Source organism: Arachis hypogaea, chromosome 15 (genome assembly GCF_003086295.3).
Source record: "Arachis hypogaea cultivar Tifrunner chromosome 15, arahy.Tifrunner.gnm2.J5K5, whole genome shotgun sequence".
Taxonomy (NCBI): Eukaryota; Viridiplantae; Streptophyta; class Magnoliopsida; order Fabales; family Fabaceae; genus Arachis; species Arachis hypogaea.
Genome location: NC_092050.1, coordinates 7282107 through 7299912, shown reverse-complemented (window position 1 = coordinate 7299912; position 17806 = coordinate 7282107). Strand labels below are relative to the sequence as shown.

General features: G+C 34.5%; 1 protein-coding gene across 3 annotated transcripts; it reads left to right on the top strand.

Moving 5' to 3' along the window:
• The first annotated feature begins 14195 nt into the window (after positions 1-14195).
• Positions 14196-17537, top strand: LOC112748400 (BTB/POZ domain-containing protein SR1IP1). Of its 3 annotated transcripts, none has more exons than XM_025796628.3 (6): positions 14196-14548; positions 14814-14968; positions 15060-15129; positions 15312-15920; positions 16193-16729; positions 16824-17537. In XM_025796628.3, the coding sequence occupies exons 2-6, from the start codon at positions 14853-14855 to the stop codon at positions 17367-17369; spliced, it is 1878 nt and encodes a 625-aa protein (XP_025652413.1). In that variant the 5' UTR covers positions 14196-14548; positions 14814-14852; the 3' UTR covers positions 17370-17537. The 3 variants fall into 3 exon arrangements, with proteins under 3 accessions (XP_025652413.1, XP_025652414.1, XP_025652415.1); XM_025796629.3 differs by having other exon boundaries at positions 14207-14554; XM_025796630.3 differs by having other exon boundaries at positions 14456-14651.
• The last annotated feature ends 269 nt before the right edge of the window (positions 17538-17806 follow it).

The following is a 17806-nucleotide window of genomic DNA, read 5'->3' as shown; positions in this document are numbered from 1 at the left end:
AAGCAAATCCAGAAAAATGCCAAGCAATACTTGACATGCACAGTCCGACGACTATAAAGGAAGTCCAACGTTTAACAGGCAGATTAGCCGCCCTGTCCAGATTCCTCCCGTGCTTAGCATCTAAGTCACACAACTTTTTCCAATGCCTGAAGAAGGACAAAAATATATTTACTTGGAATGAGGATTGTGAAACAGCGTTCGCCAATTTAAAGCAACTCCTTTCAAAGCCACCTATTTTACAGAAGCCTAAGCTCGGCCAACCATTATATTTGTACTTATCTATCACTGATGTAGCAATTAGCTCTGTTCTCATTGCAGAAGACGACAAGCTTCAACAGTCAGTCTATTTTGTGAGCAAGTCATTACAAAATGCAGAACTTCGCTACCCAAGACTTGAAAAGCTCGCCTTGGCGCTAGTCTTCTCCCTAAGACGGCTCCGACCTTATTTCCAAAGCCACACAATAATCGTCAGAACCGATCATCTACTTCGTCAGATACTCTGTAAACCTGAGTTGGCAGGACGACTAATTAAGTGGTCCGTTGAACTCTCTGAATTTGACATCCTATATCAGCCTTGAGGATCTGTCAAATCACAATGGTTAGCCGATTTTGTAGCTGAATTAACAGGCTCATACTCGGAACAGGAAAGCCAGACATGAACCTTGTTCATGGATGGTGCCTCAAACCCTCAAGGATCTGGAGCAGGCATACTATTGGAAAGCTCGGACGGCATAACTCTAGAACACTCCCTCCGTTTCTCTTTCAAAGTCAGTAATAACCAAGCGGAATACGAAGCCCTCATAGCTGGTCTCAGGTTAGCAGCCGATTTACATATTACCAATTTAAAAGTATATTGTGATTCTTTATTGGTTATTCAGCAAGTAAATCAAAGTTTCCAGACAAAAGATTAGACTCTATTCAAATATTTAGACGTTGTGCAACAATTACTAGCACATTTTCCAAAAATTAAAATTCTCCATATACCTAGGAAACAAAATCATAGAGCAAATGTTTTATCAAAACTGGCAACTACACAGGCACACACTGCCACGCTATTGCAATCAACTCTAGATAAACCGAGCATTGATATGTTGCACATTCTGAACATTTTAAATAAAGACAGTTGGAAACATTCTTATATTCAGTACCTCCGCCATGGTTCTATTCCTGACGAAATTCAAGACAAGAAAAAGTTTAGAAGACAAGCATCTTTCTTTACATTGCTAAATAACGTTTTGTATAGGCGAAGTTATTCTCGACCTCTCTTGAAATGCTTGGACAGGGCTGAAGCCGATCTTGTTTTATCCGAAGCCCATGAAGAAATATGTGGGATACATTCTGGAGCTCAAAGCTTGGCACAAAAGGTCTTACGAGCAGGGTTTTATTGGCCCACATTGTCGGAAGACAGCAGAAAGAAGGTCAAGACCTGTGACAAGTGCCAAAAGCACGCACCGATTATTAACCTACCTGCAGAACACCTTCATCATTCAGTGGTAAGCTGGCCTTTCAATAGGTGGGGCATTGACATCCTCGGCCCCTTCCCCACCGCCTCAAGGCAGGTAAAATATTTGGTAGTAGCAATTGATTACTTCTCTAAGTGGATCGAAGCCCAACCTTTGGCAAAAATAATATCATCACAAATGATAAATTTTGTTTGGAGATATATCATCTGTAGATTTGGCATACCACAACACAATGGTGTATGGCTCCGAGGCGATGATTCCTATGGAGGTGTCACAAAGCTCAATGCAAACGCAAGCTACAGATCATGACCAAGCTCGATCAGCCGAACTTGACCTAGTCGAAGAAATACGAGATATAGCAGCTGTTCGGCACCGAGCCTTACAACAGCAACTTGCCCGACGATATGCAAGAAAAGTAATTCCCAGAGGATTTAACATCGGTGACTTAGTATTAAGGAAAACAGAACAAGCTCGCCGACCTTCCACCCACGGCAAGCTCGCAACAACTTGGGATGGTCCGTACCGAATATGTGAAGTCGTCGGAAGAGGCGCCTACAAGCTAGAGCATTTAGATGGCAACAAAATTTCCAACACATGAAATGTACACTCACTAAAGCAATACTACAGTTAAGAACAACAACATGCTAGTACTCTTTTTCCTATCTTGGAATTTTTCCCAAAAGAGGTTTTGCTCAAGAAGGTTTTAATGAGGCTAGCTTACCGACATAAAAGATGTCAAGGTACTATTTATAAGTAATTTCCAATATCTTTTATGAAATTTTTCACGTACTTCTTTCAAATTAAAAGCTATTACCGAATTATCAGACTACAATATCCTTTTACAAAAGGGTTGCCGATCAAATATCAAAGTCGCATTATTCAAACACGAATGCGCAACACTTAAGCAAAACTAAATGCTTAAAACAGAAAAATACACACACAATATCCTCACAAGGATAACCAGCGCAAAAACCAGACAAGATCATAACAAAAATTTAGCAGTCATCACAAAAACATAACCAAAGTTTCCAATTCGTAAGTTACTGCCAGAAAAGTTTTTGTCCCAAAAGTCAGAGGCAAGGAAAAGTCCTCCAAAAACATAAGTCAAAATAATAAACAGAAAAGCAAAAAGTAAAAAACTAATCAGCTAAGTTGTCATCGCCTTCCTCGGCAGCTTCTTCATCATCAACAAGCTCACCATCACGGATTATTTTACCAGGATCCATAGTAGAAAAATCCCCATCAGGTACAAGAAACTTTGCCTGGTTAACAGCTCGCTCGAACTCCTCTGCAAACGCATCCAGAATGTCACCCTCTTTGGTATTCTCCATTTCTTTTATTTTTCAAGTCAGTTCAATAACTCGGTTACTTAAACCGACAAGTTCATCTTCCTTCTTCGCCAACAATTCAACAGTCTTTGCTCGACCTTCCTTTTCCACCTTCAGTTCACCTTCAACTTCAGCAAATCTCTCTTTCAGGTCAGACAAGGCCTTTTCCTTTAATATAAGCTCCTCCTTTAACGTCATAGTTGCAGACGCATCATGTGAGACCTTTTTATGTTTCTTCTCTTGGCTACGACCAATGTTGGCAAGTCGGAAACCTAGTACCTGTTATTTAAGAGCCAGTACTTAAATCAGTATCAATTCTTGACATAAAACCACATAAATCGGAAAGAACTCACCTGAAGAAATTGGTCGACTCCTATATCCCCGACCTCTTCCACCAGAGATACATCTGTCGATGATTGAACGACCTCATCAGCAACAACATTAAATGGAAACTTCGGACACCAAACAGAGGAACTCTCTCCTTCATTATCAAAAGCATGCAACTTTTCCTGCTTCAAGGTAAAACTCGACAAATCCTCTAACAGCAACATTTCCTCCTTACTTCGTTCACCATCCAACCCAATCAAATCTGATTTTCTCTTTTTAAACACAATTCCTTTTTTTCTTGGAGGTTGGTTAACCTCGGCCCCACCATCCACCTTTTAAGGGTTAGAAGAAGAACCTTCAAAGTTCTTCGCCTTGAACCGAGATCTTAAGCTCGAAGCTGATACTCCAGGATACTTCCCAGCTGAAAAAAAATATAAATACATACATATATATATATATATATATATATATATATATATAAAAATGATTATCAAACATGCCTAGCATCCCAGAAAATACCTACATTTCACAAATTTCCTCACCTAGATAGTCCAACACAGTCGATCTATTATCTTCCCAAGGGAGTAAGTCAAACACAGACACTAAACAACCCTTATCCACTATTTCAATAAAAAAAGGATATTATGCATTCATTCTGGCCGGTGATAAGTTCAGGGCCTAGTATATGCTGTGGTTGACAACACCAGTACATGGGAAATTTCTCCCCTAAGTTTTCATCAAGATAAAATGGGAACTCCTCATCTACCGACTTTACTTTTAAAAACATTTCTTTAAAATCTTTGAAGGACGACTTATAGAGTTTAAAAATAGAAAAACCTGGAGTGCTATTCAAATTTATCCACAGCCCTTTCCACACCCCCTTGGCCTAAAATAGTGAAAAGAACAATTCCAGGTCTGCTTCCACTTCGAGGAATTCCATCAGAATTTGAAAACATTTAATAAATGCCCAGCCATTAGGGTGAATCTGAGAGGAGGCACAGTTCATCTGTGTCATTACATCACACTCAAAACTCGAAATCTTTCCTTCTATAGAAAACTCGATCGGACCAGTTGCATGGCAACAACTCCAGACGAAGCCCTGGTTTCACTATCCTGGATAAACTGACTCTACTCACACTATCTCTATCTGAGAATAGCGAAGCCCGTATCTGAACGTCACTATCCATCCAGTCATAAAACTCATTGTCCTCCACCTTAGGTAACGCTTTCTTCTTTTTCTCACTCATTTTTGCAAACAAAAGAAAGAAAGCTACTTCTGATAGTAAGAAAAGAGGGGAGTTTCACTAACCTCTAGTACTCATTCTCCTTAAGAGCTTCTGTTGATATCTCCCAGTCCAATGAAATAAAATTGCAAAGATTACTTGCCATCCATTTAATCTAACTTTTCAGTTCCGTGAACCAATCTCCACCATTAACAATACACCACTTTCAACGGTTGGTGAAGTACATTGGAAATAGCGCACTGCTATTAAAATAATAAAATAAACCGTGCCATGAAAAAATAGAAGCATTAATTCCTACTAACCTTCCATCTTCTATGCCTTTTCATATATTACAGATAGACTTAAATGAGCCACGTTAATCTGGGGGCTCCATATGCTAAACTATAACTCGTTAATGACCATTTAAAAGCTTAAATTGTCTCTTTTAAGTCAGGCCAAGCTTGGGGCTGTGATATGACCAGTTAACATCGGTTATGAGTTATAGCTCGGAAACGTATGGTCCTCAATCATAACCGACCTTTTCTAATAAACAGCATTAGCTCCTAATTGATAACGTCGGATATGCAATCAATCCTCTTCTCAGGCGTTACAATTAAGAAAGGGAACGATCAAACCTCGTCCGCACAGGTATAAAAGAGACGAGAAAACAATTGAAGGTAGGATCATCTTTTCATGAAAAATAGCTTTCACATATACATCCTCTTGCTAACTTAAGCATCGGAGTGCCTTTGCAGGTACCCACTCTCTAGTTTCTGGTCAACCGACGTATACCACATTCCGTAGGGAAGGATCACCGACCTCCGTCAAGAACCGAGTTATACCTCCACCTACTCAGGCAAGAACAATAAAAAAATTAGCCGTTAAGTTATTCTCTCAAATTTTTTAACATTAATTAAATTTGTCTCTATTCAACTTTTTGCTCAAACTCGGTTGTTTTCACTTAGATTTTATATGAATTTACGAGAAGGTTTAAACTTTTTTTTTTCCTAAAGTTAGGAGTGAGTTCAAACTCGAAATTTCTAGGCAAAGATAAAAAATTATGCCATTTGAACTATAGCTTAAACTATGTGTATATGTAAAATAAATTACTAATAGTATTAGATCTCACAATTTATGTGAAGAATGAATGAAAGCATAAACTGCTATAATTCAACATATAGATACACTAAGTTATTTATATAAATATCTTCGACATAAAAAACACTGAATCATTTTTGGATGTCAACGAAAAAGAAAATGTAATGAAGCTATATGGTCTTAGTGTGAATAATTGCCAGAAATTTGCGACTGTAGTAACTAAAGCAGCTGAGCCAGGTTTGTCATATTTCTATTGGCCATTCGACACGTGCATCTATACAACTATCTCAGAGCAATTCAACCTCATCTATACTTCTCAATTCATCTAACTTTGCCACAAACGATAACTACTGAAGGTGAATTCAATTTTCATTCTTGTCACTGAATAGCTGAGTGGAGAACAACATCATAATATAGGCCCAAGCATATATACGCATTGTCTCCTTACTCGCATCGGTTGAGAGCACCTTAAACTGGTCATGAAACCACATGAAGTAGACTGTCATTTGCTATACATTTTATGGCAGCAGAAGCTCACCCAATAGCTTCTCAAATCATTTTCACGCTGGCTTCTCGTCAGGAATAAACTGTGAGAAATCAGTGAGACACCCGCTAACCACCTCACCATCAATAGAGAACACCAATTGGTACACAACGTCTTGTAGTGTGATCTGCATTTTTCAAATGACATACGAAAGGTGTGCGTTTCAAGATGCCACCGCTCGATGAATGCACTGATCAAAGGTTCATTCAACCTCGCTAGGTGGTATAACCTGACGGTTTTCAAGTATGAGATGACCAAAGTTTGAAGAGGCATATTTTGTTGCCTCATAATACTTTATATACACCAAGTTAACTGCATCACAAAATTAAAAACTGACCTTAGTCATACTTTAATGAAAATTCTAAGGAAAAGTATATGGAACCAAGAGGTTACCAGTCAAAAACTAAACAAAACCACATTAATTTGTATTATTAATTAATTAATTTTAAAGTTTTTAAATTCAAAATTTAAAAAAATTAAAATTGATTTGGTAAACCTAACTAAAATCTATAAAAACCTTCCTCTTCTCTCTCACATTAACCTACCCACCTCCAACAATCACACACACACAGACCCCTCTCTCTCACCGTCAGGCCCTCTCTGCCTCCCACCGCGACCCACTCCTCTTCTATCACCGACATCTGGCTCGTTGGATTTGCCACCGTCGACAAGAACCGCTTCCCTTTCGTGAACCAGATGTGTTACCGGAACCGCCGTTGCAGTTGGAGTTGAACTTGAGCTCGATCCCTAAGACGGCGGCAATTTCGAGGGCGGGGGGACAGCCTGAGAAGCCATGGAGGTGGTGGCGGGCGTGGAGGAAGGAGGCGACGGAGGAACTGTTGTGTGCATATGATCCCTTTTGGCCATCATAATTTATACTCGTATACTTAACTGCATCTCATGGTAGGTGAGGATATTGTGTGTGTGTGTGTGTGTAATTGTACATAAGTTCAGGGGAGTTTTCATTCATCTATCTGCATGCATATGATCCTATTCCTTTCTCACCTCAGATGGGTGGGGTTCCCTTTGATGATATTTGTTATTAGGTGTCCTGATTGATTTTTAAATATTCACATTGATGACCAGTTATCAGCTGTCAGATTTTTCCCCTAGAATGTTGCTTATTTCATTTTTCTGTGATTTCTGATACTTGGCTTTTCCCCTCTCCCAATTCAGATGTATAAAGGGCGAACCAACCATTGAAGAATACTATGATTTATATACAGAAGCTGAGACATACAGCAACCAGATATCAGAGGCAATAATACAATTCCCTAATACACAAAAATATATAAAAAAATATTCATTTAATATGAAAAAAAATCCTAATACTTAACAAAAGAAATATCCAGTTATATTTTAGCAAAAATAATTGAATATCAATAGAAACATTCACATTTGTAATACAAAAAAATTTGAAAAATATATAAAAGAACATCCATTTAGTATGAAAAAGAAACATTCTGATACTTAGTAGAAGAAACATCCATATATATTAACTCGTAGAGATTTTGGATTCACCCAAACGTATTTGGCTGGTTTTTGGCTAATACCCTTTTGATTCCCTAACAATACTCAAATTCTAATAACAATAATATAATCAACTAATAAATACATCAATAACATCACTATTCTGCTTTAAATTATATGAATCAAACCAATAGACAATAAAAGTAGCATGTTTAACAAACAATAACACACTACTATGAGTTGTATGAATCAAATCTATTTCTAATCAATAATAACACTATTTCTCTTTAAATCTAACAATGAACAAATTTTTGTACTAATCTCTTCATTCATACTTTTTGCAACGTACGCAACACCATCTAGTCAGTAGACACGATATTCTTCTTTTATGATCACACTCGTGCGTGATTCGTGAAAAACTCTTCAAATCAAAATTGAAAATGCCCTAAATGAATAATCTGTGGCCAGTTATCGCAATTTTTATAGCACCTCCCAGATAAATCGCTTTTTTTTTTTTTTTTGCGATTTCTACATATTCTCATTCTTTCCTAAACCGCGATAGATACTAGTAGATTTTGTTTATGATTTTTTTATAATTTTTAATGTAAGACTCCGGATTTTTAAAATAATTTTAATATAAATTAAGCAATTTTTATTTATAATTTAAAACTTTAGTAATTGAATAATAATAAGAAATTTATATGCCTTAAGTTGAATAATTAGATTTTTAATTTTATTTTATGATTATAAAAAAAATTAATTTTTATTATCTTTAATTATGGAATTATAATATTTATTTGAAAATAAATTTTAGGTTAATAATTAAATAGTATTTTTATAGATATTATTATTGGATTAAATTTAATTTTTAATTAATACTCTACATAAACCCTAATTTCCAAATCAATACTCTAAATCCCTAAAACACACGCACAAAACCTTAATCTTTACCGCCACTCACCCACCGCCATCTCCTTTTCCTATATACACATTAGCACAGCAACAGCAGCAGAAAAACAAAAGGAAAGAAAAGGAAAGAGAGTAATGGAGTGATCATGGAATTAATGTATCACTACAAAAATTCTTTCGGCAAGTATATCGAATTGTCGTCAAGTAATAATTTACAAGAGTGAGGTCGAATTCTACAGAGATTAACGGATTAAGCAAGCCATAGTTGATTAATTAGCCTAGTTAGATAAACATTAAGGAGAGATAATCAACAAAAAAATGTAAATGACATGAAAGTATGCAAATAAAAATTTTCAAGAACAAAATTGAAATAAATTAAAATAAAATTTATAAATATTTTTAAAATTTTTGACAAATTTTAAAGATAAAAAATATACTTAAATAAATACGTGTCTTTTGTAAAAAAAATATTAATCATAACTTTAATACGTGTCTTTATTAGAGCGCAAGTACATGTTAAATAAATTCTAATTTTAATAAGTTGATTGGTATTTCACTTACTTAAAATTCTGTTTATAAAAATATTATATGCACAAAAAAAATTTAGTCTTTAAATTAATTACTATGTATTCAATAAATACATATGCTATTAAAATTATTTTTAATATATATTTTATATTTTAATTTATATATTTTATATAAATAATAACTAAATTTTTTTTGTACATGTAATATGCTAGATAAGTAGATATGTTTATTAAATTAAAAGTTTACTAATACTCAGATGGGTGGAATCAGGAATGAGTTTCTTTGTGGTATAAAAGAAAGAAGAAATTCGTGTAGATCAATTAAACTATGAGGAGAGCTACACATACAAGTTATTTGATTTACAAGTCATACAAGTTGGGAGAAACTTAACAAAAAGTACACTGACCCATATACGATTTTTATGGCGTGCTTCGCGTTCCTCCTTCTCCTCCTCTTCTTCCTTCTTCTTCTTCTTCTCCTTCTTCTTCCTCCATGAAAACGAGTTTCTTGCCAAATTTGATCTCCTTCGTGCGTTCTCTTTTTGCCTTTTCATTCGTTGTTTTATCTGCGTTTATCATTGGTATTCTTGTTTCGTTTTTTTTCGATTTTCATTGTTTGTGAAATCAAGCTTTGAAATCGTTTTGAAGATAATGGAACTTCAGAAATACACTCAAACGATTACAGAAATACACCCAACCGATTACAGAAATACACCCAAACGGTTACAGGAATTCACCCAAACGATTATAAAAATACACCCAAAGGATTACAGAAATACACCCAAATGATTTTAAAAATACACCCAAAATTCGTTGAAGTACACCTTATGCATAATTCAGAACTCTTCCTCTTTCTCCTCCTCATCTTCTGCTGCTTTTTCTTCTTCATTTTCTTATTTCATATTCTCATCATTCTTTTTTGGAGGAAAAAATCAAACAAAGAAAAAAAATACATAATGTTGCAAAATCAAAAGAAGAAAGAGAAGAAACACGAGGAAGAAGATGAAACACTTCAAAAATAAAGAAGAAGAAAAAGAAGAAGAGGCACGAAAAAAGAAAAAGAAGGAAAAGAAAAAGAGGAAGCATGAAGAAAGGAAAAAAAAGAAATAAATAATTTGTATGACTTGTATGAGAAAATGCTTGTAAGCGGAGAATTTCTCTTAAGCTATTTAGAGTAATTAAAAAAACACGATGTGATCGTCTAAGTCAGGACGAGGAGAGTGCCAAACACAAGACACCAATCTAGAAGAGGCTCCAGCGTAATCTAATCTCCTTCACGAATCACACGTTTTGGCCAGCAAAGCCAAACCCGATCCTTATCATTTTTACATGAGATCTTTGTCGTCGATGCGTATCATGTTCGCCCATGCATGCATGGCATCCATAATACACATAACTAATAATGCTAGCCTTGATGGTTGATGATGGTCATGCCAAAGGGCAATGCTAATGCATGGATCTCTGCCTCTCAACTCTCAAGCTAGCTTGGCGCTTGCATGGTGACCTATAGCCCCTCTTTAACAACTACTATAACTCTTAACTAACCTTCACTCTAAAAATAAACTATTTTGAACTGTAATCCAAAGCTAAATTGCACTATTTACTTACAGAAAAAATCGTAGTAGTGCTCTAAAAATTAATATAAAAAAATATATATTCATGATCTAAAAAATTTAACTCAAAACAAAAATGATTCTATTTGATCTTATAAAAATGAGACTCCCCTCTGTTTATAAAATGTAACACTCCATTTTAAATATTATTTAGACATCTTATAGAGAAGAGTACTATCATTTTCTCTTATTCTTATATTACATAAAAGTGGTTACACCAATTGCACGACGTCGTTTCTTTCATATTTATAATAAATTCACCATATACATGAAGAACTTGTATAGGCTAATGGAAATTCCTAATTTTCATTTTGGGGTGAAATGTCCTCCCTTGTTTTTATGCAGGCACTTCATTGGGCTTGGTCTAAGGAATGTATGATCTTCAACAAAGAAAATCAAATAAACCTAATAATTGAATGATATAACATATGTCATTTCAAGAATACAATTTCTCTTCTGTGATCTGCTGTATTCTGATTTAGTGGTACAAGTTAAACAATTTGCTCAACAGTCAACATATACCACGTGCCTAGAGCTATTTCATCTTGTCATGGCCCCGTGAACATTTTCTTACATTCCTTGGGGAGAGATTTTCAAGCAATTTGCCCTGAAAACAGTGATTAAGAACTAACAAATTAAAGGCAAATTGGAGGAGACAGGCTACATCATTGTCCCATTGACCTTTTTTTTTTCTTTTGTCTTGTAATATCCCTAGCTTCACACTCGGACAGATTAAAGAGCGTTATTGAAGGAAGTGATCTATCTAATCTCAGCTAGCTAGCTAGGGTAAGCATGCATCCCAACTTCAAGCATTGCACGCATATAATTCCACAAGACTATTCCTGCTCACGGGTCCTTATCTATGAAAGTTCTCTCCCTTATTATATGCAGAATTATTCATATCACCAAAGGTATACATGTTAAGTTTCGAGTAAAAATAAATAAAGTAAAAGTTTTTACCGATGAATCAATGTATACATTTTTTTAATATTCTAAATAGTAAGGTTAAATGATATGGACCACTTTAATAAAGACATTAAAATGTCCTTTTTTAAAGACATTCACACATGTTATGTTATTATTGGATATCTTTATTAAACTGGTTAATAATTTATTTTTTAATAAATCAGAACAAAATCGGTTTATTAATAAATCAGAACAAAATCGATTTATTATAACAATAATAATAAACCCAATTGTTTGCATTATAATTATTAGACCCGATTTGATCCGATCGAATTATACCATCTAAACTAAATATCTTTAAATTTTTTGATAAAAAGACAATTATATCCCTGACTTTTTATTTTTCGGATATTTAAATCCCTAAAAATTTAAAAATACAATTAAATTCCTAAAAAAATTTGGGTTTATTGTTATAAAAAATCAATTTTATTCTAATTTGTTAAGAAATTAAAAAATAATCAGTTCATTAATACGTCCAATAATAATGCGACACATAAATGTCTTTACAAAAAGACGTTTTACGCATTTTTATGAGAGCATTTCCCAAACGATATTTACATGTAAACAATGCTACATGACCAATAAAATTGATCATTTTTTGACAATACTTGACTAATATTCTACACTCTCCAATTTAAAATCTTCAACACTAATCCTAACTCCTAATAATAATATAAAAGTAAGATGTTGGCTAAAAATTTTAGCTAATATTGATAAAAAAAAATTTATCCCTAATATTTCTCTTTACATATTATCGCTACAGTTTCTTAGGCAATGACTGATCGGCAACAAAACCATAATTTTATAATTTGGATATGTGTGTGTGAGAAGTGAGTTTGAATCTATTCATAACATGTAAGCAATTCAACATATATACATGATCACCTTTAGGCCGTGCATTTTGATCATAAATGCTTTGGTTCTGATTATGTTGGGGAAATAGTTGATTGAAAATGAAAACTACATACTAGAGCAGCCTCAAATATTGATGAATGGCCAAGTGGCCATGACCCATATAAGACTAATGTATGTGCTCTGCATTATTTGGGGTCTAAATCCAATAATCCAGAGTAACATATCTCAGTTGGAGAAACCAACAATCTAATGCAAATTGATTTGAATCATTATTTTGATGATGATTAGTCGATATGCATTATATGAAGGGGACCCTTTATAGGGTGGCATGATGTGAAAACACCAAACTAAAAACTGTATCTGATTTGTACGGGTGCTAATCTATCATTAATACACTGCTGGGTGCACAAATTATTGCATAGACTATCTGCTGCTGTACTACATACATACCACGGTGATGAGTTCATCAATTAAAGAAGCTGTCCTGCTTCTATCATGCAGAGTAGTGATTATGGGGGATTGAATAGTAATCTTCCATTGCTGATTGCTATGCCGTTATGACCTATGTGACAATTCATTTAATATTATTCCAGATAATTTCTTACAATCTATGATCCATGGATAACTTGAACGTACGAATTTTAAATTTTTATAAGACATCGAAACAGAGTATATATATAAATATATATAAAATATAAAGTATTTTTTAGATAAATTGTGATATTTTGATATTCTATTAATATTAAAGTATAAATTAATTTTTAATTGTATTTAATATTTTTTTAAGAGTTTAAGAATTTGTTTAGATGACAATTCACGCAATCAATGTAAAAAGTATTTATTTTTACTGATGTAATGTTACGTAATTGGATACACGTGTAAAATAACATCAAAATTAAATTCTTTTTTAATTACATAAAATATTTAAAATAAATTTTTATTTTAATAAATAATAATATATATTATTTTTTAATTTATTTAAGAAATACATATTAAAAATAAAGTTAGACATGTTAGCAAATAATAATATTTAAGTGTGTTTAAATATATTCAACAAAAAATTTATTTTTTATTAAGATATTATTGAATACAAAAAATATATATTTTAATAAAGATAGATAAATGTCATGGCCAAAATATATCACGCATAGACACAATAATTCAGCAAATATCTGTGTTTCATAGCTTAAAATAAAATTAAGTTGCTTACTACTATGCTCCCCATGAAAAAAATAGTAAAAACAGCAAACGTATCCCATGATTTTGATTAAAACCACTTGTATGAATCTATTTTTGGTTGCCATGATTACATATTAATAGCGAATTGTTTAAATCGAGCTAAGTCAGGGATAATTTTTTTCTTATTCTGAAATAAAATTCCAACTTGAAATTTTGCTTAAAGAATATAAACAACGATATACTTAAATCAATCACGAATGCTGTAGTATCGTCTACCTTTGTCCAATAACAAATGTTATAGATAGCTAGTAGTATCCAATTAAGATATTTTGAGCTTCTAGTCTTTGCTAAGTAATGTAATATCCATAGTGACTACTTACATGAAATTATTATGTAAAAATAATAATTTTTATTTATCGTCTTCGAATAAAAATTACCTGAGTGGTCATCAAATACATTCATTATTGCCCCCTATATATGAATTTTCCTGTGGTCCTATTCACATGTTAGTCTGGTAGATCAATAATGCATAATTTTTAACCAACCTGAACCCAGTGGCAACTTTTCAGTTTTCAATGGTTTAACTTAACGTTATTAATTTCTCATTTCCAAAATATGAATTTAATTGTCACTAAGTTAAACCCGGGGAAAAAAAGTTAAAATAAATTAAAATAAAAATTCAAATTATTATTCAATGTATGTATGGTGCGGAACAAATTACCAAAAATGGGCCAGGAACACTCTCTTCTATAGTTGTGGATGGGAACATGAGAAAAGAATTTCAAACTTCTCACGTTGATACAAACGCCAGAGACGCCAATCAACATGCAACCATCTCATCCTTTCCACACACCACACACCATTTCTGCTTCCATTTTGCCCCTCCTCACATCTTAAAATTTCGATAATGCCACTCATATATTCCTTCTTATACCCTCTAATTCAGGCACTCAGCTGTGTTTCTTCTTGACATTAAAACCTTTGTTTTGGTAAATTCACATGGCAGATGATTTGTTTGATTACCGTTGCTCGGAAACTCATTTGAGGTTCAGGTTCCAACTCTATCCTCGTTGGTCTTTATTTTCCCGCATGTTGGTTCATTTCAGCTTCAACTTCTTATTTCAAAAGCAAGAAGAAAAAAGAAAATTGGTATATATAAAAAAAGAGTTTCAAATTCCAATTTTGAAGGGATAAAAAGTACTTCTATTCCCCTTGCCATGAAGAAAATGTAGAGGGAATCTATAAATATAAAAGATGAGCTTTGAGCCTATAATACCACCACTGACTCAATCCTTTTCTTTTCTTCTTAAGATTGATGAAACTATTGTGAGCTAGGAATCTGTAACTGCCATGGTGGATCGTGGTCAAGAGAATAATATAGCTTCTGTTGCTGCTGCTACTACTCCTGACTTGTCCCTGAAGAAGAAGGAGCTTCTTTCCAGTGCCATGAAGAGAACGAGTGAATGGTATTCTTTCATATCGATATGCTTACGTTTTCTTTCTTTGATACAAGAACCAAAAACCAATGAGATTAATTACTTAGTACTTAAATTACAGGATTTTTTCTCAGGAGATTCCAAGTGATGTTATTGTTCAAGTTGGAGAAGCTTCATTTTCCTTACATAAGGTAGTGAACCGATTCAAACATAATAGAATAATAACAATTTCATATTCAACTTTTGTGCTTCATGTCTAATAATAGAATTATAGAACTTAAATTAGGAAGCAATACTATGCATAGAATTGTTATTTTGATCATCAATTAAGGTTGAATCATTCTTTAACATATATTACATACTGTAATTGCAGTTTCCATTAGTCTCCAAGTGTGGATATATTAGGAAACTGGTCTCAGAATCCAACGATGCTGATGTGTCCTTGATTGAACTCTCTGATGTTCCTGGAGGAGCAGAAGGATTCGAACTGGCAGCCAAATTCTGTTACGGTATAAACTTCGAGATAACTGTGGAAAACATCGCCATGCTTCGCTGCATGGCGGAGTATCTCGAGATGACAGAGGATTATGCAGTTGGAAACTTAGTTGGAAGAACTGATGCTTACTTGAACGAAGTGGCACTCAAGACAATACCAGGGGCTGTGTCTATATTGCACATGTCAGAGAAGCTTCTTCCAATGGCAGAGAAAGCGAAACTGGTGAGTAAATGCATCGATGCCATTGCATACATAGCCTGCAAGGAAAGCCAGTTTTGCACTTCTTCTGCAAGAAGTGACAGTGGCTCTGATGGAGTTGTGTCTCATCATCAGAGGCCAGTGGTTGATTGGTGGTCTGAAGACTTAACGGTTCTCCGAATCGACATCTTCCAGAGAGTTCTAACTGCAATGATGGCTAGAGGGTTTAAACAATATGCTATTGGTCCCATTCTAATGCTCTATGCACAGAAATCTCTACGAGGTTTGGTGAGACCCCAGGCTAAAATGATTGAAACTGTTCAAAGTGGATACGCTTTTTAGATTGCATTTAAAGGTGTAGTTGAGAATCGTTAGATAATCTAATATGTTTAACTAAATTACTATCTAACAATTCTCAGTTTATCAACTTTACACAACTGCAAGTGAGTTGGCACCTCAAATGAATTTCTGTAGCTCTTTTTCAGAAAAGTGTATCCAAATGCAGTCTTATAGATTCAGTCAGTCTTAACATCTTTTTTTTTTTCCTCCTTCTTGTTTAGGATATATTTGCAAAGGGAAGGAAGAAGATTGAGCCGCGACAAGAGCACGAAAAGAGGGTTGTTTTGGAGACAATAGTGAGCCTGTTGCCAAGGGAGAAGAATGCAATGTCTGTAAGCTTTCTGTCTATGCTGCTTCGCTCGGCGATATATCTGGAGACGACGGTTGCTTGCAGGCTTGATTTGGAGAAGAGGATGGCCATGCAGTTAGGACACGCTGTCCTAGATGATCTTCTTATTCCTTCTTATTTATTTACTGGGGACACATTGTTTGATGTGGATACGGTGCAGAGGATCATGACCAATTACCTTGAATCTCATCTTGGGAACCATTTAGTCTATAATCAAGATGTTGAATACTTTTCGCCTCCACAAACTGATATCGAACGGGTTGGAAAGCTGATGGAAAACTACCTATCTGAAATAGCAACGGATCGAAATTTAACGATCGCAAAGTTCACCAGTCTGGCTGAATTGATTCCTGAACAATCAAAGCCAACAGAAGATGGCATGTATAGAGCCATTGACATCTATCTCAAGGTGCATTCCTTTCTCTAAAACATTATAACACCTTAAAAATAATTTATAAGTTTAATTATGTATTTTATATTTATCCTTGTGCATAAACTCGTAGGCTCATCCTAATCTGAGTGACATGGAGAGAAAGAAAGTATGTGGCGTGATGGATTGCCAGAAGCTATCGCGAGAGGCGTGCGCGCATGCGGCTCAAAACGACCGTCTTCCGGTCCAAACCGTGGTTCAAGTTCTCTACTACGAACAGCAAAGACTACGTGACGCCATGAATAATGGAAGCAGCGCGAGTGGAGAATCTCCTTCTTCAGGTCAATCCAAGACCAGTGTATTTCACCATCCGGTTTCAAATGAACTCTCCACATTACGCAGAGAAAATCAAGACCTGAAATTAGAGCTTGTGAAACTGAAAATGAAGCTAAAAGAGATCGAGAATTCCACACTGATCAAATCAGGAATTAGCAGCCCTATGGTAAGTGCCTCGCCTTCTTCTGCCGCTGATAAGCCTCCTCTGCCTCGAAAATCGTTCATAAGTTCTGTGTCCAAGAAACTTGGAAAACTCTCTCCTTTTCTACGTGCTGATGGCATCGCACCTTTCTCCAAAGGTCGCACAAAACCAAATAAGAATCGCCGCCACTCCATATCATGAAGCTTGAAAATACAGGACTACTCTTCTTTCCTAGTTTTTCTTTTCTTTTCTTTTTTGTTTACTACTACATTGTGTGATGCCGTTGTAGATTATATGTTTTGATCATGATCAAGTGAGAAATATATTGTAAAGGGTGTTGAAAATTAAATATATAATTCCTTGGTTGAATTGCTGTCTAGCTAGCTGGTGACTGGCAACAATGCAAACTGAATTCAACATTGGTATTCATTGGAAGAAATGAAGAATCATTCTTCCAATCGGTTTAAGCCAGTTAATTAATAATGCAATTATGCAAAATTCTAGATAACCAACATCTTCTTTAATCTTTAGACAATATTTTAATAAATTAGTCAATTTCATAATAAAATATAAAAATATATTTAAAATTATTAAAAAAATATCTAAATCTTAATTAAAAAATATTTAAAATATAGAAA